At 54.6% G+C, this 21,646-nt stretch overlaps 8 protein-coding genes and 1 non-coding gene across 9 annotated transcripts; 4 read left to right on the top strand and 5 right to left on the bottom strand.

Annotated features, from left to right (window-relative positions):
• Positions 1-176: 176 nt before the first annotated feature.
• BU26DRAFT_608743 (uncharacterized protein) lies at positions 177-2,534 on the bottom strand. The gene is made up of 5 exons (XM_033835876.1): positions 2,219-2,534; positions 1,975-2,167; positions 1,706-1,924; positions 1,144-1,633; positions 177-1,097 (listed from the first exon to the last, which is right to left on the bottom strand). The coding sequence occupies exons 1-5, from the start codon at positions 2,306-2,308 to the stop codon at positions 197-199; spliced, it is 1,893 nt and encodes a 630-aa protein (XP_033679302.1). The 5' UTR covers positions 2,309-2,534; the 3' UTR covers positions 177-196.
• Positions 2,535-2,825: 291 nt separating this feature from the next.
• BU26DRAFT_608742 (uncharacterized protein) lies at positions 2,826-5,048 on the bottom strand. Its single transcript, XM_033835875.1, has 3 exons — positions 4,432-5,048; positions 3,907-4,386; positions 2,826-3,853 (listed from the first exon to the last, which is right to left on the bottom strand). The coding sequence occupies exons 1-3, from the start codon at positions 4,599-4,601 to the stop codon at positions 3,241-3,243; spliced, it is 1,263 nt and encodes a 420-aa protein (XP_033679301.1). The 5' UTR covers positions 4,602-5,048; the 3' UTR covers positions 2,826-3,240.
• Positions 5,049-5,179: 131 nt separating this feature from the next.
• BU26DRAFT_522969 (signal peptidase complex catalytic subunit sec11) lies at positions 5,180-6,256 on the top strand. Its single transcript, XM_033829919.1, has 2 exons — positions 5,180-5,621; positions 5,720-6,256. The coding sequence occupies exons 1-2, from the start codon at positions 5,347-5,349 to the stop codon at positions 5,946-5,948; spliced, it is 504 nt and encodes a 167-aa protein (XP_033679300.1). The 5' UTR covers positions 5,180-5,346; the 3' UTR covers positions 5,949-6,256.
• Positions 6,257-7,146: 890 nt separating this feature from the next.
• BU26DRAFT_t50 lies at positions 7,147-7,242 on the bottom strand. Its single transcript has one exon. It is a non-coding gene; the product is annotated as a tRNA-Gly (tRNA).
• Positions 7,243-8,294: 1,052 nt separating this feature from the next.
• BU26DRAFT_386653 (high mobility group box) lies at positions 8,295-8,556 on the bottom strand (the record flags this gene model as incomplete). The annotated part of the gene is made up of 2 exons (XM_033822647.1): positions 8,295-8,413; positions 8,460-8,556. Coding segments are annotated over 2 exons (216 nt in total), but the record flags the coding sequence as incomplete, so codon positions are not given.
• Positions 8,557-10,643: 2,087 nt separating this feature from the next.
• On the top strand, positions 10,644-11,061 carry BU26DRAFT_97608 (uncharacterized protein). The gene has a single exon (XM_033836566.1). The coding sequence runs from the start codon at positions 10,754-10,756 to the stop codon at positions 10,991-10,993; it is 240 nt and encodes a 79-aa protein (XP_033679298.1). The 5' UTR covers positions 10,644-10,753; the 3' UTR covers positions 10,994-11,061.
• Positions 10,882-12,026, bottom strand: BU26DRAFT_522964 (uncharacterized protein). The gene is made up of 3 exons (XM_033829918.1): positions 11,791-12,026; positions 11,555-11,741; positions 10,882-11,504 (listed from the first exon to the last, which is right to left on the bottom strand). The coding sequence occupies exons 1-3, from the start codon at positions 11,981-11,983 to the stop codon at positions 11,129-11,131; spliced, it is 756 nt and encodes a 251-aa protein (XP_033679297.1). The 5' UTR covers positions 11,984-12,026; the 3' UTR covers positions 10,882-11,128.
• Positions 12,027-12,215: 189 nt separating this feature from the next.
• Positions 12,216-16,355, top strand: BU26DRAFT_533747 (uncharacterized protein; the record flags this gene model as incomplete). Its single annotated transcript, XM_033831176.1, has 9 exons — positions 12,216-12,395; positions 12,492-14,171; positions 14,208-14,696; positions 14,730-14,881; positions 14,915-15,588; positions 15,619-15,716; positions 15,747-16,022; positions 16,062-16,192; positions 16,223-16,355. 9 exons carry the CDS (start codon positions 12,216-12,218, stop codon positions 16,353-16,355), a joined length of 3,813 nt encoding a protein of 1,270 aa, XP_033679296.1.
• Positions 16,356-16,912: 557 nt separating this feature from the next.
• Positions 16,913-18,404, top strand: BU26DRAFT_97564 (carbohydrate esterase family 8 protein). Its single transcript, XM_033836565.1, has one exon. It carries the CDS (start codon positions 17,150-17,152, stop codon positions 18,362-18,364), a length of 1,215 nt encoding a protein of 404 aa, XP_033679295.1. The 5' UTR covers positions 16,913-17,149; the 3' UTR covers positions 18,365-18,404.
• Positions 18,405-21,646: the final 3,242 nt, after the last annotated feature.

Below are 21,646 nucleotides of genomic sequence, written 5' to 3'. Positions count from 1 at the left end.
AGCTGATTGCGGTGAGTGGGTGTTATGGACTGAGGGCGAGTTGGCCTAAGAGGGCATATTATGTAGATCTGTCACCTGCGGAAATTAAAGGAATTCTTAGCGCTTTTTTCGCGACTCGCGTTACAATTCGTGAAGCTTACATTATATACAAATTCTGTTCAATCATACGGTCCTCCCAAAACCAATATAGCTACCCTCACCCCACCCTCGGCGTCATCCTCCCAGCAGGCGCCTCATAATACCTCGTCTGCTGCCCCGGCACAGCTTGCTGCGGTCTCCAAGGCTCTCCAACCCCATTCTGATACCCACTCTGCCCACTACCCTGCGCCCAACCGTGCTGTTCCTCCGGCACACCTTGCAACTCCTGCCTAGGGAACGGATACTCTCCGCTCTGCAGCTCACTTCTATTAGCCGTCGAATAGCCTCCATCGCTTCCGACACCAGGCGTGTTATTATTTGAGTACCGTCTGTCGACCATTGTCTGCTGGCTGTCTGCTTCAGAGTAGCCTTCAGGGATGGGTGGACTGGGAATGCCGTTGTGGACGAAGGTACCTGGGAGAGGAGGAGAGATGGTTCGCTGTCCTGGGCGCCAGTCTGCCGGATATTGGGCCATGCCTACATTGGGAAGCGTGGGTTGTGGCTCGGGTATGGTTTCAAGCCCCTCGTAGAACCGGCTTCCGTTAGGGGAAGCAGGCACATTCTTTCTCCATTCTTGGACTCCGCCTACGGCGCTGCTGGCGGCCACGCTTTGTCGCGTCGAACCCATGCCGCTTAAGCTTTTCAGAGCGTCTTTGTCCCGCTTATGCGCCCTGTGTTTCCAGATCAAAAGCCATATGAGTATACCGAAAACAAGTGCCGCTCCGCCCGCGCCAGCTCCAACGCCGATTTTAGCGTTGGTGGTAAGCGCGGGTTTGGGCTCAGCCTTGACGGGATACTGCATTGCGTATACGACATTAACAATCGCGGAGGTAGGATTCGCGGTCGCGGTTCCGGTCGCAATCAACGAGTCAGGAATAGGTGGAGGCGTCATGGCAGTCGGAACTGTGGAGTAGCAAGGCGTTTGGCCGCCAAACGCAGTGCTCCAGGGGAAGTAGTTCCTGGACCGCGTTAAGTAATGTGCTGAAAGCAATGACCAAGACTTACGAGGGACAGCAGCCACTACTGATAGAGAAGTAGTCGTCAGGACATCGTTCGAGGGTAGCCTGCGCTGGCGACAAAGCACTCGGAAACCCGACATTACCATCGCTCACAGCTGGAGTCGTGGAAGCTCCAGATGCTGGGATGGCGATTGTAACTGTGGCTGGAACCGTGCCAGTTGCACCAACAACCGTCGTGGGGGGAATATCGAATGGACAGCAATCAGGCCGATCACTTATGCAACCAATGACCGGCGCCCAATAGGCCGTTGGCCCATCAAGAAGCGTGTACTCAGGCGTGCTACAATAGCCTTGGAGGAGATCCCCTGTACCGCTCCACCTAGGTAGAGGACTATGGGTTGATGATGAAGTCGGGGTTGGTGCACCTGTGGCCTGTACGGAGACCCTGGGTGCTACAGTAACAGGTATCAGGCTAGGCTTTGGGACCGAGCTTGGGGTGCTCATTGGGGTCTCGGAGGGCTCCTCAGAAGTTTCACCTAAAGTAGAAGTTGGCAATGAGCTTGGTTCCGGAGACCTTGACGAAGGTATTGCAGTAGGTGTAGACGTACTGGGAGGATTCGTCGACTTCGGCGGCTCTGACCTAGGCTCCGATTCGGACTGTGGAGTTGTAGAGGGCTCAGGCTCCGGTGTTGTGATAGAGGAGACTGGGGGATCAGAACTGCTGCTAGAACTCGAGGACGGGATGGATGAGCTTGAGGATGCGCTTGATTCTGGCTCGGTCGTTGTGCAATGCTCCGAGGACCACCCGGCCATGGTCAAGTCGTTATCTGGCGGCTCCTATTCAGCAAGCGCACCATTGACCCGAGCTACTACTTACTAGGATCGATGCATTCTGAATAAGGGGTATCAAATATGCATGCCGAGAAGGATAGATCGTAATCCGCCAACGTTGCGCAGACGCACGCATCGCCGGTCCAGGTCACCCCAATGTCCGGTGTCGCGCAAGCGCCGGCAGCTTGCTCTCTACACGAGCTGAACGCAGACGAAAATTCGGGAGTGTCTTCTGCTTCCTGGTCGCATTGTCAGTCAGACGAGCGGTGTTGATAGGAAGATTGACCTACGGTGCATGTCATGTTGTCCGACTGTCGTTTGATCGCTTGGGGACGGCCGAAGAAGGTCGCGCTTTCGATCCATCGTATCATAGATGCCATCTTGACCGAGACTTCACAATATAGCTTCGTTGAACATTCGAATCTGCGAAGGTTAAGATATTCCTCGGCCGCAATGAGGGAATTGGGTCGCAAGGCTGAACCCCTCCAACTCTTCTCAGGCTGAGGGTCCAGGTCCGCATTTAAACCGACATGCAGCGCACAGCTGCAAACTTGAGGCTCAGTCCCTCAGCCGTCTAGAACAATAGATTCCGTTCATTGGTGGCGGAGGGCTGAAAAGTGCAGCAATACGAGTGGCTCGTTGCAATCATCATTCGCCTAACGCCCGCGAACACGAACCCAGAATCCCTAAAGCGTATAGGGCTGGACGTGGCGTTGTGATCCGCTCGCAGACGAGTGTCAAGATCCCACGAGCGGGTGCGCTATTACCTTGCAGTGTCAGATCTGGGGATCATTTCGCCGAGTGAGGCACGACGTTGTTATGTGACAGCTTCGATCATAATGCTCGACAGTACTTATGAATTAACTCCGTCGTAGGAATGCTGTCCTGGGCTTCTCTCGAGATATTGAGTTCATGTCAGTCGAGGTGGGCTGTTCTGGGGGATGCGGCAAGCCGCCTTCGCTAACTCCTTCCCAAGATTGGACGCCACCAAGTACTTGGCTAGAACAAGCCCTTGCCAATTTGAGCGATTCCAGGAAATATGTGGCTCCCCATTTCGTTTGACTGGAGAACATCGCGAGACTACATTGAACAGCCCCTTGCTCGAGATGTTATACTTTTTGCTGTGAGCTTACCGCAAGTGTATGGAATACTATGCATTTGAAGAGCCGTAGGGATCGAAAGAGACCAAGAGGATTCGGGTCGTTAGGAAATGAAAAGACGCTTGAAATGAAGGAGAAACAATGAAAAGACGTCCCAAGGAACCAAACAAAACGAAACGCTGACGACCCTGGTCAGCACTTCGTCAACACTGTCAACCGTACTCCATCTCCGCCTCTCGCTTTTGCTTAGCCCGCTCCGACATCTTTCGATAGACCTCTTCCTCCAGCTCGGGGATCCGCTGAAATCGATCGGTAAAGTTTTCGCCATGGACCTTGACGAAGTCGTAGAAGTTGTCGGCGATGAAATCCGTGAGCATTGCCTTCATAGTCTCATAGACAGACAACGGGGCTTCCTCCGTCCTGTAGACCACGATGGCGAAAGCGAGCACTTCTTCCGTGCTCCAAGGCATCATATGCTCCATTTTGCCAACAATACGATCAAGGATGTCGACCATTCCGAGCCTCTCCCCAACCTCCCAAGCTGCGACACACTCTGCCATTGCGATGGCTCGCTGCTCGTCGTCCTCTACGCGCCGGTGGCCGAATTCGCCAGTGAGCATAAAGTCGGCGATGTAACGGAAGTCCTCCGGGTATATTGACTCAAGGCACGGCATATCTATCGTCCATGTCTTCTTCCCCTTAGCTCGGAGATAGCCGTGATGACGGTCGGAGAAACTGGTACGAAGGTCCATTTCCTTCTTCGGTATCATGAAAGACTCTTTCTCCGGACCAACTAGGAACTCTACGAATTCCCTGCTATCGGAACTATAGGAACGATGTCAGCCGTACCTTCAATAGTGGTGCCGGCGGCTACGTACATTTCGCCTTCAAGTGCATCCTCAGCCCGGACTGAGCCGCGATTTGCATTGACCGCGTTTGCTCCAGAAGTTGAAGATGAGGCCGGAGGAAAATGGTTTCGGATATCGGGCAAATCGTTCACACATGAGCGCGATAGAGGGAGTATCTGCCGTTTTCGTGGTTGCGGAGGAGACGTAGGGGGTGTTCGCAAGGCGGATCTCGCGCTGGTTTCCTGGCCCGCAAGACTGAGCTTTCTCGCTAGGCGTAATTGGGATTTGTCAAACCCGGAGTCCCCATCTGAGCTTAAGGTCGAACTTGAGTCCGAGGAGGCTTCTTCAGCACGCTGGTCTTCAGTCGTGTTTCTCCAATAACACAGCCCCATTCCCGAGTCCATCGCCTCGTGCACACGGTCATAGGCCGTTCCCAGGCCCCGGGTCCGTGCAAATTCGTCTGGATTAGGATAGTCATATGTTTTCATTTCCCCCGTCGATGCATAGCGGCTAACAGTGTCAGCTCCGTTAATCTTCCGGGCTCCGAGCACTCACAATTCCAACCTCTCTTTAATCACCAAGATCAAGGTGAAGTACCCATGAGGCCGAGCGGAAGCAATTTTGTTCGGAGCCAGGTCATCAGTGCAGACTACAGCTGGCCAAGGCGGTAGATTAGAATCTGCCGGCTGATAGAGGAGGTAGTCCCCCGGCGAAAGCACGAGCATCTCCTATTGCTCGTCCTTGTGTATGTGTTGTAGTGTTAGAGCTGAGGAAGAGGTAGTTTGCTTTTGTGAGCACGAACGAGATGAGAGAAAGAACTGTGAGACCAAATGGCATGAGTGATAGAGAATTATGTATCTTGCTTGGATGGCGGAGCTGCTGGAGTGAGAGAAGCAACCGTGATGCCGGTTTGGACAGGTACCACAGTTAGGGGAGAGGTTAGTAAGAGATGAAAAACTGAATTGATCAAGCCTGGTCAAGAGAAGAACTGGTATACGGGTTAGTGATATGGATAGGATGATAGAGAAGCCGCTGGAAGATGATGCTCGAGCGCATGGTGGGCGTGAAGGAGGCTTGCAAGCCGTGGTGAGAGGAATCAGCAGCATTGCTCGCAAACATAGCTGCGAGCTTCATTTCGAATGAAGCAGGCGTTCTCTGCAGGATATGGTACGGTGAGCGGTGAGGTCTTGAAGCGTGCAACAACGCCGAGCTGTTGGGTCTTGGAAACCAGCTTAGTCATCCAAGTTCTGCCAGCCAATCACCGAAATCGTGGACATCTGGCATCAAGCTCGCGAGTCTGCAGCTTCACGACACGCCCACACTCGCTTCCCATTCTACGAGCGACCTACAATCCCCTGCGCTCGAGCCCGACGAGCTCGCACCGCCCATATTTCCTGTCCAACCCTTCGACAAGCCGCGCTACAATCCTCCTCCCACCCTCCCACCGCAACGATGCTTGGCCTCACGAACATGCAACCACGGCAACTAGCCACCCAAATCCTCAACTTCGCGCTCGTCCTGTCCACCGCCTTCATGCTCTGGAAAGGCCTCTCCGTCGCTACCGACTCGCCCTCGCCCATCGTCGTCGTGTTGTCCGGCTCCATGGAGCCCGCGTTCCAGAGAGGAGACCTGCTGTTCTTGTGGAATCGGGGGATGAATACGTCGGTTGGGGAGGTCGTCGTGTATAATGTGAAGGGGAAGGATATCCCGATTGTGCATCGGGTGGTGCGGAGACATGGTGGAGGGTAAGCAAGCTTCAATTTCTGACTGCCGCGCAATGGATCAGTCGAGACGGGGTCTAAAGAGGGATGGATATTGGAGATCTGCGCTGACGGTGAGATAGGAAATCACCCCTCCGACTCCTCACAAAAGGCGACAACAACGCCGCCGACGACACCGAGCTCTACGCTACGGGCCAGTCTTTCCTCAACCGCAAAGAGGACGTTATCGGGAGCGTGGTTGGGTACATTCCTTTCGTGGGCTATGTCACGATTCTGCTGAGTGAGTATCCCTGGCTGAAACAGGCTATGCTGGGGATAATGGGCCTCATGGTGGTGCTGCAGAGGGAGTGACGGAAAGGCTAAGAGCTAGGCGCTGCGTTTTGTAAAGGATCATGAATAGACATGCCTCGACGTATTATATGTGGCCGTCCTGCGCGTTTATGAAGCGTGTGGGAATTAAGGCTCACCTCTTCGATGCAGGACAGGCGTTGGATGCACTTTGTGCAAGGGTGGGAAAACGGTTCCGGACAGCATGGCGCTCCGATTCTGCTGTACACTGTCTGGCATTTGAAGGATGGAAAGAGATATCCTCTTGTGAAGAATTGGGCCACGTTTTCAAGTGGATCACATGCCCAACTTGCCGCTTCCTTCAAGCGTCCAAACATCTCTGTGTTCTCTCTCCCCTATTACTCCACAACCGCGCCGCTAATGTTCGTCGTACCTCTTAACTAACAGTCTGGAGCCTCCTTTCCCCACTCCCTGTGCGGCTTCGTTCATCTAAGCGGCTATCATTACCGTATAACTTCGGTGGTGGAACTTCAATGGGCTTTTCGTCGTCCAGCCTTACTGTGAAGACATGCGGCTACATCTCCGCCCACCGAGGTTTTCCGATGACGGTTGGCGAGGCATCCCCGCCTAGACCAAACAAGCAGAGAGTTGCCCCCAAGATCCACGGCCTACTTTGACAATGTCTCCCCGGATTGCACGAAGGGCATGCGAACCTCCCTATGGAGTAGGCGGTATTGACAATCTGTTCAACCACTGGTATTGAACACCTGGGGTTACAGGAACACGATCCGCGAAGTGTTCGTTTCTCATCGTCAACATCCGGGATCAGGGTAAGTTCAGCGGGGCTTAAAGGGTTGAACTGGTTGGTAACATCTACGGTTCTGACAAACTGATGGCTGTCTTGACCGATATGCCGCCTCTTAAACCTCCGCAGACCTCTACTTAGAAGAACCACGCTCTAATCACCACTTGTTCGCTGAATGAAGCAAACATTGTCAGAGCTAGTGAAGATACCATCGCTCATGCACCATACACAGCTGTCGACTAGTCGTCAATCTTCAAGCCATTCTACCTTCACCCCGAGGCCCTTTAACAGAGCAAACTAGAAGAAACCCCGAATCCTTAGTCAGCCTGAGCGAGACCTTAACCCTCCCCTCCCCCAGCCCTGTCCCAGTCCCAAAACCTCCCCCCAACCAACCCAAAAAAAAAGAAGCCTGCGACGTGCGGGGTCTGCCACCGAATTAGCAACCACGCTTCATAAAACACCATTCAATCCCACATACTCGAACCCGCGACCCCTACCTCTGCCACACGGGAGAATGGGAAGGTAGTACCCTAACCACTGGGCTAACGACGCCTGAGTGAGCAATGAAGCCTGCTGCAATTTTAAGCATCAGATATGCATGCAGTGAATCCACCAAACGGGGGGAAATAGCAGTCGGCGAAAGCGTATGGAGGCCCCAACGGGCGGGCACGGAGTCGGGGAAGTGCGGGTGTGTGCGTGTGGATGCAGCTTCCCGTGGCGGTGAGGGAAGGCACGCATCACGTATCACGCGTTGAGTGGGCTGAGCGCCGCCGGGGGAGACGACGAGATGGGAGGACGGACCCGTCTTGAATATGACGGGCAGTATATAACAGTGTTGGGGAAGGGAATGCGGTATAAGTTCTCGGGCGACTAAGCGCTGTGTAGCTTCGGTTCTGTATAGAGTAGGTAAGACGGGCCTGGGGACAGCGAGTGCCCGGCACCAAGACGGCGATAGGTCGCCGGGTCTCTGTTCAAATGCGCCAGGCGCCTCAAAAATCATCAATGTAGCCCACTTCATGATATCCTTATAGTTAGGCACCAGGAGACACACGACGAGCGGGACTGAGTTGAGGTGGGATTCGAAATACGAAGTCCATGACCACCAGTACTGTGAGAGCAACAACCACATATACGATCCCTCACGAACAACACAGACCAACAGCAAAAGATAGTAGAACCATGATCTAACAGCGCATGTTTTTGATACCGCAGATAACTAGTGTACATATGTCATGAGCCTCGTGATGTCTTCCGCGTCCGAGGGACACTGGGGCGCAAACATCATTAAGAAACCCCATGGTTGAGCTTCATGCGGTCCTCGCGAAATCGCCATAGATCGAGAGCATCCTCCAGAACCCGTCGAGAAAGAAGAGGACAGAAGCAGAGTAACATAAGAGACCAAACCCCATATCCTGAGCCCGTGACACCGCGACCGCCGACCGAGAGAAAGACCATTACGGATGAAGCTCACGAAGAGAGTCGTGGGGTGAGGAGAGTGATGTCCATGGCGAGGGTCTCTACTCAGACTCTTCCTCCTCCTCGTCGGCAGCCTATGTTTGATTAGCGGCCTCTTGATGCGTCGAAGTGAGCTGTACCCTTACCGCATAGGCAGCTTTCTCCTCCTCGTAGCGCTTCTTGTCGGCCGCAGCCTTGGCCTCATAGGGAGCGCGCTGCTTTTCGGAGAGAGTCTTCCACTTCTCACCGAGCATCTTGCCGACCTCGCCTGAGCAGCGTTAGTCACGTGTTAGGATGAAACGGCGGCAACTTACCGAACTTGATGCCGGGATTGTCCTCTCGCACCTTCTCACGCTGCTCGTTGGCGAAGAACATGTAGGCGGAAAGACCACGCTTGGGGGCGTTGGGATCTGTACAGTTTAGCGCTGGATTTCGGAACCCGTTGATGTATGTGGGACACGTACCCTTCTTCTTCTTGCCGGTGTCAGCCTTGGCGGCCTTGCCTTTGCCGCGGGTGACCTTCTCCTTGGGCATGGTGATGGTAGATATGCGAGCTGCTGTCGTCGGGGGTTAGTGGTGCTTTGGTTGAGGTGCAGTGAGAGCAGTCGATTGAGGTGTGGTCCTCAGAAGGCTGGATACATGAGAGAAAGGCGCGCAAGCATGAAGCGCAGTCCAGGATAAAGTGCTGAGGTAATTGACAGGAAAGCCGCTGGAAACGAGGTTGACAGGCGGTGGGGTTACATGAGTGACATGCGGTACAGCGCCTTCGGTCTGCGGGTTGAGGCGAGCGAAACACCACGATGCGATCGCGAAGATGCGCCATGTCGGTAGAACGGTGGAGCGGAGTACTTACAGATGAGTTGTCAAGAGTAGGAAAAAGTGGTGTTGACGTAGGTCTGTTTGCGGTCAGTATGCGCTGGATGAGCTGCTGCAGATGGCGATGAACAAAAAATGGTCGCAAGGCGATGACGCTCTGAAGATGCAAGAGCAGAGGCTACGAGCGTCATTGCGGAAGGCGCGCTGCGGAAAAGGCGAAAAAAAGGTGCAGGTGGTGGTGCGCGATGCTGGGCTGGTAGGCCGCGACTGAAAATACAAGCGAGGCCGACTTACCAAAGGTCCACAGGTTCTGGTGGTGAGGGCAGATTCGCAGGCGGAGAGCGCTGAGGAGTTTGTGTGTGAGAGCAGCGCTGCGCTGGGGGCCCGCCAGACACCCTACTTTATTGCTGGGGCGCACGTGACGCGGCCTTTGTTAGTGAGGGGTGCCCTCTGTTTATGATGCGAAGCCTGTCTAACCTGGAAAGCACGACGCTGCCGACGCTCCCCACCGCCCATGATGCAGTCACAGTGCAGCGCAAATCCGAGGCCCGGCCGGCGCTGTGCGAATAGTTTTGGTCTCTTGCGGTCCAGTGCTGCTGCGCTCACCACAGCGCCGTCCGTCGACGCTGTCGTCGGGCGCCAGGGACGCTCCCCTCCACTGGACTGGCCGCCGCCCAAGCCGTCCCAGCAGCGCCGGGTTTCATGTGGCCCCTTAGATTGCAGGAAGACGGCGAAGCAACACTATTCGCCTGCCTGAAATTATCCCCTCGACGTTATCTCTTCCCTACCGGCGTCGGCTGGCTGAAGCGCTTCCAAAGCTACCCGCAGCGGCCGCCCTCCGCTTGCATGCAGCAGCAGGCCACTTTCGCACCATCCGGCAGATGATGGTCTGAGGCCGCAGGCATTACTTGCAGCGCCGCGAACAGACCCGTGAGAACATGATGCGCAGCGCGGCTACTTCTCAACCGCAGCGCCTCTGCGGACAGACAAAGACGCAGCGGTTACTCTGCCCTTCGCACTAGGCCGGATACGGAAGGGTGCAAACAAATGGGCGACGGGCTCAACGCCCTGTTCGAGGACATCGAACGAACCTTGGGTTGAATTCCTAGATGCTGAGCTTGAGTCTCGCTATCTGTCTGGCGCACGAGAAGTGAAAAAATGCCGTGCTCATTGATCGCACCTGCTCACTACTGATCGCACCTGCTTTGGGGACCCCCAAGCGCAGCAAACGTGGAAGGCGGTTGCGCGTTTCAAGCGCTCACCGTAGCCTATCTAGATCCCCGGCCATGCACACTCCAGGAGACTGAAACAGCTCAGCTCGAAAAACAATTCGTGCAGCCGAATGTCCTGCACCGCAACAGCGACGCCTATTGTCAGCCCTGCCTGAGCCCACGGAGTGGATGACTAATGAGCCCAGGGTCATTGCTCGGCAACCGCACGCGTCCAGTCCGGCCAGAACGTCAACCCCAGATATCTTGCACACCGTCTGTCAACCACCGGCGGAGGCTTCTAGATCTTTTAGTACGCCTTTGTGCGTGGTGAGCGACATCTTGGAGCAAGGCTGGTGTCCGTTGTGTAGCAGAAGCGCGACACAACGACCTCCGTTGGGATCTTGTAAGACGAGCTTTGTTCCCTGACGCATTTGAGCGCACACTCACCACGGAGACATCAGACAGAGTTGTACCGCCGCCCACTGAACGTTCCATCGTTTTTCGTACGTAGCGACCTCTGTCCTCAGTCGAATGTTGCGCGCCGGCTTCCAACACCGAGCCACAACCCCGCTTCTGTAGACATGGTACTCGTCCGTCTACGACATACAACTGGCTGCGCGTTGGGACTAATATCTCTCATTGGAAAGTGTTCTGGCGACACCGGCACGGATCAGAGTGGTCCTTCACGGGAACTTACAACTCTGAGAGTTTGTGTTGCTATGCCCACCGATGACTACAGAGGGATTCTGCCCATGGCGGTGTCGCTAGCAGAACGCGACGTAACATGTCCCACAAGCCCTTCATACCATCTGCAATCCTAGCTTTCCGCGATTCCAGGAGGCCTGGTCGTGCGCCCTGCGAACTGACACATTGAAGGCCATTTCAGAAGCGGACCACCAACATTAGCCGGGCTTTCGAGAATATCTCTACATTGCTGCTTAACCTGCGGCATAGGCTCAGCCATCTTTTTCGTCGTCCATCACCAGCTCCCGCAGGACCGGATCTGCTGCCCAGTTGATACCGCTGCCCACAATCGTTGCCGAAAGAATACCCTTCAGGGTTCTCATCCTCCTGCGCGCCTCTTTGACGTCCTTCTCGACTGCCTTGACCTTTTCGCGAAGCCGGGGTTCTTCGATGTCCTCGGTTGACTGGGTCTTCATTTCTTCTGCTAGCGCCAGAAGCGTCTCAGACAGCTCTCTATTCTTCTGGTTAGCGGCCACATTGGCCTGCTCGGCTGCACTCAAGGCACGTGTGGTCGAGGCGAGCTTCGCTGCTAACGAGCCTAGTAGCATGGACAAGATATCATTCTCGGTAATCAAGGGCAGTATTCGTCTGCGATGATTAGGCTTTCTGAGTAGTATGAGGGTGGAGCCGCCTCTTACTTTTCGGCGAAATCAGTGTCTTCGCCTCCGTGCACAGCCTTTAGCACAGGGTCCATAGCCAGCACATTGTGAGATATCCTGTTCCGTATCTCGAACTTGGCCTTTGCTTCCATGGCCTCGCGCTGTGCTGCAATCAGCTGCTCCTGTAAGACGTCATCTGATAGTGCCGAGACATCAGGCACGTGGGCTGCAAACAAATGAGCTCGAGTCACTGTTCATCTGATTGTGCTACATGCCTTCCTGCGCCTCAATGAGGCTCCGCTGCAGCTCAAGTTCTCGCAGCTGGTCGTAGAGCTGTAGGGCCAGTTGCTCGGTATCGGAGAACGCGAACGCGTCGCAGTGAGGCGTTTGGAGCAGTTCAGAGTACTCGTTCGCATTTTGCGCTTTGGGAGCCGCGTCCGCCATTGGAACATCGTTTGAAGTTGCCATCATGGGAATGAAGAAGGGTAGGGTTTAGATATGAACAAATTCGTATCGCGCATCTGATCGCGTCTTTCACACAATGATGCGGTATTGGTGGCCCGTGTGCATGATCCCTGCGGTCCACGCGCCTTGGCCCGCGGCATCTGTGCCTAACGGTCACACATTCCACCCTCGAGCTCGCATTCTCCTTCAAAGACCTGTTGCAGCAGGCTCCCGCCAGCTAGAGGGTAAAGCCCGAATGTCGCTGCAGATTGCTGTAGCTCATACGGGCCAGCGCCTCGACGCTGATCCCGTCGGCTTCAACTCGGTCGATGCGCTGAAGCACTGGATCTCGAGGGCTACCGAGATTCCGCCTGAGCACCAGATCTTGCTGACGCCTCGCGGAAAGCATGTCAAGCTGCAAGCGCTACTGACTGAGGTATGTGAACTTCCGTCAGCTGAGGAATAGAGCTCATAGACTCGTCCATAGAGAGAGATTTTCGTCTATAATCGAGAGCTCTCCAGCGGAGCCCAGTCTACCGTTTCGCCCACGCCGCTGCCCGACTCCTTTACGCCCGATGACCCCCCTGATACGCTCTCCAGCCATACCGACCTGCGAGCATGGCAGACGCTCTTCCAGGCCCGCCGCGACTGGGCGTTCGCCGTCCTCCACAAATCCCAGTCCATGTCTCAAATAGCGTCGCAGCACTTCGCCGAGCAGGCAACAATCGAGAAAGGCACCCATATTGCTGTAGGCAATCATGAGTCGCATATTCGCGGGCTGGAGCAGAAACACCAAGCGGCAAAAGAATGGTTCGAAGGGGTGGAGAAGGAAGCCGCGGACAACTTGCGAAGACTGGATGGCGACTTTGGGCAGCTAGCGGCTATACCGGCGAAGGCGGAATTCGTACAATTCCTGGCGAAGGATGTGCGGTCGACCCATGCAACACAGGCAGCCCAAGCCAACCGAAAGACTGCGCCGAACCGGACAACTTCGCTGCAAGAGTTTCTGGACGTTGAAACTGTCAAGAAGGCGACAGGTGTGAGCAGGCGTGTACGCGAGTCCTTTGGGAAGCGCATGGAGGCTATGAAGACCCAGCTGGAGAGGATAGGCACGGACTACAATGAGCTTCTAGGTGCGGTTGGTCAAAGCCAGAGTCGATCACTCGTAGACGATACCGAGGAGCCGATGCGACTATACAATGAAATCGATGCAGTGGCGAAGAAGGTAGAATCGGACTTTGAGCACGTCATGGGCCTTCCTGCGAATTCTAAGTCGGTTGCCCAAGTTTCGAAAATGGCACTCTTACACACGCGCAATTTTCTCCCCGCCATCAAGGAGTATTGTACCGAAATGAGCGACCTCGTGCGACGCTCCGTGGAGCAAAAGAATTATGCGGTCAGGAACGCGGTAGAGAGCATGCGCGGCATTTCTGATATTGAGTCGATCATCTCGAGCCTGAATTCGGAACTGGAATCTATCAGCATCCCAGAGGAAGGGGTCGCCGCGTTCGAGCTGATCTCGCTGGTCAGCAGGCTACCTTACGTCTACGGAACGCTCCTTGTAGAAGCTGTTCGAAGGCGCGAATGGATGGAGAAGATGCAAAGGGACACATCGTCGCTAGCGGAGGAGATGGCAACATTTCAGGAGGAAGAGGAGCGACGAAGGAAGAGATGGCTGAAGCCCATCGCAGACGTCATAAACCTAGAAGCTGTGCAAGGCAACTTGCTTGGCTTCGAGATGAATGTTCAGCCCGAGAAGAACAATTGGCCGGCTGTTACACGAGAAGATCTGCAAGACTATTTGAAGAGTCTACAAGGCCTTGAAGGGCAGAATACCGAAGCGGACGCCCTCAACCAGGCCATGAGAGACCTTGACCGACCCACGAAACAACAAATCAAACGCGCCAAGAACTTCAAGATGGGTAGTGTGCACGAACCCGCGTTTGGAAAGGGGTCGCAGCTCATGCTCAGAGGAGATGACGAGCTTCGGGTTTTGAGGGAAGTCAATTCCAAGCTGGAGGATGAGCTTAAAGGCTCTAAGAGTAGGGTACGGCGTCTTGAGGACCTGCTGCATCGCCAAAGCCATGTCAGCAGACTTTCGATTGGGGGTGGCTTGCCTTCATTTGGTCCACAGAGCCCTGCAGACCCAACTACGCCGACGGTAGAGGCACCTTCTCCTATGCCGCTAGCTGAACACTCCCGCAGATCGTCCGTCTCCTCGCGGCGGTTTTCTACAAATCAAGGACAGGACGATAAGCGCCGTATTGTTCGTCTCGAGCAAGAACTTGCGGCCGAGAAGGAGGCTCGGGCGACCGTTGAGAAAGAGGTACAAACGAAGAAGGATGAAGATGCGGAGCTTCAACGGCAAGTTGAAGAGGCTGTGTCTACCAAAGAGGCGATTATGGAGAACATGAAGGCGCAGCAAAAGGAATTTGCCGATGAGAGGAGGTCGCTCGAGCAAGAGATCCATGCTTATAAGGGTAAGATTGAAGAGGCTGAAGATGAACTGGATCGTGTGCTCGGAAGTCGCGACAACGAGCGCACTGGTGTTGATACGAAGATCCAAGAGTTGGTGTCTGAAATCGAGAGAATTCGCAATGAAGCGGCAGAGCAGAGCAAGGTGGCGAGCAAGCAAATCGCTGAACTTCAAGCCGAGCTTGATAAGCACAAAGAGGCCGACACGCAGCGTCACGAAGCGCTCTCACTGGTTTTCAACCATTTATCCCCCGACGGTAGCGTACCTGAAGATCATTCGGCAATGATCTCCCAGCTGGAGCATCTAGCATTGCGGTCTTTCGACTACCAGCAAGAGCTTCAGCAAGCGGTCGCGATGGCGAAGACGGAGAATGAGAACGCCCGCGCTAGGGCACAACAACAAGCGACAGAGCTCAAGTCTGACCTCGCGAAAGAGGAAGCTGAAGCGTTCTCTCTCCGCGAGCAACTTGAGACTGAGAGGGCCAAGGTTGCGTCCATCACAGAGGAACTGGAGGAGGAGCGCGACCATCTACGGGATCTGCGAACCAAGTTTGCTGAAGGCGAGACTGGCTCCGAAGCCCTCCGCAAACGAGTTGAGGAAGAGGAAGAAAAGGTGGGACGATTGCAGGTCAAGCTTGCGGAATCGGAATCGCATGCCAACAGTCTCGACGTGGAGCTTACGCATCTGCAAAAGAGGGTGCTCAAGTACGAGGAGCTCGATTCATCCCGAATCCACGAGCGCTTGCTGCGCGCGAAGGATCTCAGCAAGCGACTGTACTCGCAGCAGGATCGTCTTATGCGGCTCGTTGAAGCGCTTGGTTTTGTGATCACTTACGAAGACGGTACAATGGTGCTTCAACGTGCCTCCAAAATTGGCAGCAGCACAATCATCGGCGGCGAGACCAATGGACCCCCCCGCAGCGCGACAACACCCTCTCCCACCCCTCTCAAGCAACGCCTCGAAGAGTATGCCGACCTCTCCTTCCTGCAATGGGCAGAATCTGCGAGCTATGAGGAAGAAGATCGCCGCTATCATGACCTCATCGACACGCTCAATCGCTTCGACCTTGATACCTTTAGCGAGGCAGTTGCAAAGCGCATGCGGGACATGGAGCATACCGCACGGAAATGGCAGAGGGAAGCTCGCGCATATCGTGAGAAGTCACACCGTTTCCAGTCTGAAGCACATGAGAAGATCGCCTACCGGTCGTTCAAGGAGGGCGATCTTGCGTTGTTCCTCCCTACGAGGAATCAGGCTACACGTCCCTGGGCGGCTTTCAACGTTGGAGCGCCGCACTACTTCCTTCGCGAGCAAGACTCACACAGACTTCATGGACGGGAGTGGCTTGTCGCACGTATTTCCAAGGTGGAGGAGCGCATCGTGGATCTTTCAAAGACGATGGATACCGCCGCTCGAGCCTCTCTTGACGGACGATCCATTGCATCAAACAGCGCTGTCTCTTTCGAGGACGACAACCCCTTCGAGCTTTCGGATGGCCTGCGGTGGTACCTACTCGATGCCGCAGAGGAGAAGCCAGGAGCACCCGGCACACCGGGCTTAGGCAAGACTACCGTCGCGAGCGCACGCGTCACTGGGCAAGGCCAAATGGAACCCACGAGGAAAAAGTCCTCCAACGATCCTGCCAAGACCCTTGGTAAATCCCTCGACAGCCGTCGCAGTAGTGGCACTAGCAGGAAAAGCGTGCCTGTGGTTGGACGCAACTCGACCGAAGTCGTTGTTCCGGGAGAGAACGCTGAGTCCGGACCTAACTCGAATACCGCGACTAGGGGCGCGAGCCCAGCTGCCGGGCCCGGACCGAGCCATCTGAGGGAGAGCGAGTCGCCCGGGGAGGCGACGGGTGTGGACAGGTTGCTAGAGGGCCAAGACGAGGTGCGGAAGGACCTTCTATGGGGACCTTAGTGTAAATCTAAGCTCCCCAGCAAATATCCCACAGCCCGCTAACTCTTAACAGGACGGTAGCACCAACCACACGCGACAAACGTCGCCTCACAAGCAATTCACGTCTGGTCCCTCAAACCTAAGCGGAAGCGGCATGTTACGAGCCGCGATCACACCCAACGCGTCTCCAAGTAAGTCGCGAGTTGGTAGTTCCACCGATCTCGCCAGGGCTGCCAGCCCCAGCGCAAGCCCGAGCAAGAAGCCGGCGCGGGATAGGAAGGGAAGCTTTTGGGATAGCTTGTTCCAGGTCGACGTTACGTACCAGAAGTCGAGGAAGTGATGGCGCCCGGTTTGGCATTTGTCTTGTATCATATTTTGAACGCATAGCGGATTGGCGTCCCATGCTTTATTAAGAAAGGGAAGCAATGATAATCGAACATCACAGAGGAAGTCTCACGCATTGTTAGTCGCCGTGAGATCGAAGACGAAGACGGTCGCGGCTTAATTCTGATTGGCGGATATTCTCACTCCACGACTGCCAGGTACCGTTCTCTCCCCGCATCCATCAAGTCCACAACCCCGGATTTTAGATCCAATCTACCCCCATGTAGCTAGTTGCCGGTGGCGAGCGGCTCTAGATGCTTGTTTTCTTCAACTTCCACACGCATCGTCATCTGCCGTGGCTCGAGTTATCCCGGTACTAGACATGCAGACCCGTTCATCTAATGTCCGCGGACCCGGTGGCCAGAATATATTAAGCTTCATCAAGCTTCCACATCCTTCCCGCATTGCCGCAGCATTTCAAGCAATCAATCATGGGTTTTCTATTTCTGGGTCGCAATGCTGCGCTGCAGGCGGGCTTCGTTGTGCTGCTTGCTGTGGCGAGGACGTGTTCAGCGTTGCGCAAGGGGCAGCGGTATGCGTGCCAGGCTCCTTCACTGAATCCTCTGAGCGGCTGCCCGAAGCATACTCTCCTCATTGATGCTTCGTCTGCCAATTCTTCAACGGAGAAGAATGTCTTCTCCACCATCCAATCCGCCGTGCTCTCCCTCCCCCACGACAACTCCACCCAGTACATCCTCGTCCTTCCCGGCCAATACACGGAACAAGTCAATGTCACGCGTCCCGGGCCTCTCTATCTCCTAGGTCAGACTGCGTCCCCCGACTCCGTAGGGTCCAATGGCGTGGAGGTGCTATGGCACCAAGCAACCGGCACCGCTACCACGGGCACCCTCGACAACGCATACACATCCACACTCACCATCGCGCCGACTCTAAACTCCTCGCTCACAGGCGCCGGACCCACAGGCAACACCGTCCCCGCCGACACCCCCTTCGGCAACACCGACTTCCGCGCCTACAACCTCAATTTCACAAACGACTACCTCCCCTACTCCGCCGGACCCAGTCTCGCCCTCAGCACCTCATACGCAAACACCGGCTTCTATCACTGCAGCTTCAAGAGCTACCAGGACACCGTCTACGTCGGCAAGCTAGCCAACAGCTACATGCGGCACTGCGAGATCGCCGGCCAAACCGACTTCCTCTACGGCTTCGGCACCCTCTGGATCGAGGCCTCCACGCTGCTCCTGCGCAGCTGCGGCGGCGGCATCACCGCCTGGAAGGGCACAAACACCACCTACGCCAACAAATTCGGCGCGTACATCCGCCGCTCCGCCGTTCGCAAAGCCAACGCCTCCCTATCCTCCATCGCCGGGAAGTGCGCCCTGGGTCGGCCCTGGAATAGCCAGCACCGGTCGATCTTCGCGCAGTGTGACTTGGATGATAGTATTCGGCCGAGTGGGTATGTGGACTGGAGCGCGACGGATCCCAGGGTGAGTAATTATACGTTTATGGCGGAGTATGCGGATTTTGGGCCTGGGTGGAATTTGACGGGAAGGCTGGAGGGGAATGTTACGAGGGTGTTGGGGGAGAGCGAGTGGGAGATGTTTGATGGGCCTGGGAAGGTGTTTCAGTATTTTAGGAGTGGGAGGGCGGGGAATACGGGGTGGGTGGATTGGAGTGCGTAGGCTTGGATAGGGGTTGAAGAGGTAGGAGAATGAATCTAATTCCAGCGGAGGATGTATTCCTTTCAAGCGGTTTCCCGAGCTATAGGCAATTGTGCTTGCACATAAGGATAGTGGATCGCTCTTACTCTAGATATTTGGTTTGACACGTCACGACGCACATTCTTGGCGAGCGAGAACACGGTTCTCAACAACTCTTACCCCCAAACACCATCCCATCGACTCTCACAATATATTCTAGATTTGCAACGAGCAGATACATTCTGGGCAGTCCGCAGATGAAGATGCCAGAGGAACCCGGGGGCGCTGCTTCGGGGAGCAGCACACTCGCCGGTGCCACGTTCACAATCCGACCGACCTGCAAGATGCATCATGGCCACGATCAGGCCATCCACTCTTGGTCCCTTTCGATGATTGCTCGCGGATACGACGAGGAAGCGTGCCTTCAGCCTGGCATGGTAACTGGCCAATCACCACTGCATCTGCACCGCCTCGGTTAGCGCCACTGAGGCTGAGAACGAGAGATATCATCCCACCACAACCACACCGGACGGCGATGGCTTAGTATGACAGAGGCGGGAGCCTCTTCGCGCTGCCTAGTCTAAAGGACACAGCAAGCAACTACCCAGAAGGACAACGAACGGAACAAATGCCTGCGCCATGGAGCCTGCATCCGTCACCGGCCTGATCAACTTCTCCCTGGACGCGATCATTCTCATCTACAAATTCGTCACAGGCGTGAAGCGGGCTTCCGGAACTGTATTACGGCTACAGAAGGAACTCGGTGCCCTAAAAAGTGTGCTAGTCTTGCTTGATTCCATTCTGAAGAAAAAACAACCAGCGCTGCAACAATCTTCAGCTCTCGTCCAAGCAATCAGCAAATGCAAGGAAGAGCTCAAGAACGTCCAGAATACGCTCGACGGCGTGGCGAAGGGTCAGCGTTTTCGGAAGGTGTTGCACAAGCTGAAGTGGCCCTTGGACGAAGACGACACCCTGAAGATAGTCCAGACCCTGCACCAGTATGTCGATGTTTTCCAGCTATCCTTGACTGTGGAAGGTCTCTCCATCCTGTGTGGGAGCGCAGCCGAGGCTCAGAAGAAACTGGATTCGCTTGACGCATCGGTGCTCGGAATCGATATTAACGTTAGGGACGTCAAGGACATTGTCGCTTCTCTCGATGTACGACTCCGGCAGTTGATCCACGACGAAGAATATGCTCGGTTCCTGAACTGGCTACCGACGCTCGATTACCAGGAGAAACACTTAGATACTGAATCCCGACGTCTTGAGGGGTCTGGTCGATGGCTCCTAGACGGTGATGCCTTCCGCTCCTGGTCCGAAGATTCGAGTTCAAACAGTACGCTGTTTTGCCATGGGGGCCCTGGAGTAGGCAAAACGTTCTTAACGTAAGCCATCATTCGGGCAACCACGAACGCCGAAATTGACATGTACAGGTCTCTCGTGATTGATCGGCTGCAGGAGAGGCGCGAAATTCATGGAGATAAAGTCGCATATCTGTATTTTGACTACAAGAAACACTTAGATCAGAATCCGGTCAAGGTGGTCTCTTGCTTGCTCAGGCAGATTCTCTGCCAATATCCTTCGACGCCGAAGCCCGCAAGCGATCTTTTCGAGAGATTCAAAAATGGTTTAGGCCTCCCACAGGTATGTAAGTCTCAATACGCGTATCAGGCTGCCTTACTTGTCTTCTACGAAGATGCTCCCGGAGACGTTTAGAGCAAATACGGATCGATATGCGTCCGCTTTTCTTTAATTCGAAATGCTATGCTAATTTGCATCGCCACGTTGGCAGTGGTCCCGGATTTTGGGCATAATTGTCGACATATGCTCCGATCCTACAGCTGGAAAGCATTTCATCGTAGTCGACGCTCTAGATGAATACTGCGAAGGCGAAAGCCGTGTTCAACTCCTAAATTTTGTCAAGGCCCTCCGAGGAACCCACGTACGCTTGTTCGCCACGAGCAGACCATTTCCAGATGAAATAATGAATGCGTTTGTCGGGGCGTCCATGGTCGAAGTCGGAGCAAGCGAGACAGATCTTGAGTCATATCTTGCGCTGAAGATCAAGGGAGCAACAAGATTGAGAGCAATATTGAAGGAACAGCTCATCAGCGACGTTGTCAACACTGTTATCGAGAAGGCCCAAGGAATGTAAGCAATCCGCTAACCCTTTCAAGTTCATGCGGTGGATGGTACTCATAAGTTTAGGTTTCTTCTCGCCGCCCTTCAGATTGATTATATCCTCGGTCAGACGACGGCTCGAGAAATATGGAGTGCTCTCAAATCCTTGCCCGTCGGGCTGTGGGCCAACTTCGAGCACACGATCAATCGTATCAAGGCGCTGCCCCACCACTCACAGCGGGAGCTAGCGTTTCGAACCCTCCTCTGGATCTCCCATTCTTTCAGAGTCCTTACCGTTATGGAAGTCCAGCACGCCATTGCAACTATGCAAGGAGCTCGAAACATTAGCGACGATGCCCTCGTTCCAGACGTTCTCCTTGTAGAATACTGCTTAGGGCTAGTAACGATCGACAGAGGGACGGCAACTATTCGACTTGCGCATTTTTCCATTTACGAGTACCTCCAGCAACTAGACCACTGCGACCTATTTGGACAGGCACATGCAGTTATCACAACGACCTGCTTGGACTATCTGATGATGGATGCGTTCAACGAACCATGTAGCAGGGACCTTCTCCCAGAGCGGCGGGGCGAATGTGCTTTTGCATACTACGCTGCTCAGCACTGGGGCAATCATGCGATCAGATCCCAACCATGTGATATACGATTCAGCGTCGAGAGTTTTCTTCGACATAGCAACGCATTGTCCTGGTGGTCGCAGTTCGGGTTCGAACCATACGGCAAAGGCAAATCCTTAGATCTCCGGATTGGTGTTGCGCCTCTACATGCCCTCGCTAGGTTCGGCCTGGTTGATTTGCTCCAGACCCTGCCATCGGATTTATTCGAGGATGACTTTGATTGCCCAACTTCCTTCGAGGAAACTCCGTTGATAATTGCCTCCGAATATGGCCATACCGAGTTCGTTCGTTGTATGGCTTCTGGCAAGCGAGCTTTGGGGCTCAACTATGCGGACTGCACAGGGCGGACTGCCTTAGTATGGGCTGTTGAGAAAGACCACCTCGAGATTGCTAGAGTTTTGTTAGGAAGACCTGACTTGGACGTCACTAAAGGTCTCCCACTATTACAGGCGGTTAAAGACCAGAATCTCAAGGCCTGCATTATGCTCCTCGAGAGGACCGATCT

The sequence above is a fragment of the Trematosphaeria pertusa genome (assembly GCF_010094035.1).
Source record: "Trematosphaeria pertusa strain CBS 122368 unplaced genomic scaffold BU26scaffold_15, whole genome shotgun sequence".
Lineage (NCBI taxonomy): Eukaryota > Fungi > Ascomycota > Dothideomycetes > Pleosporales > Trematosphaeriaceae > Trematosphaeria > Trematosphaeria pertusa.
Note: the sequence above shows the minus strand (reverse complement) of the source record. Positions and strands in the feature narration are given on the sequence as shown.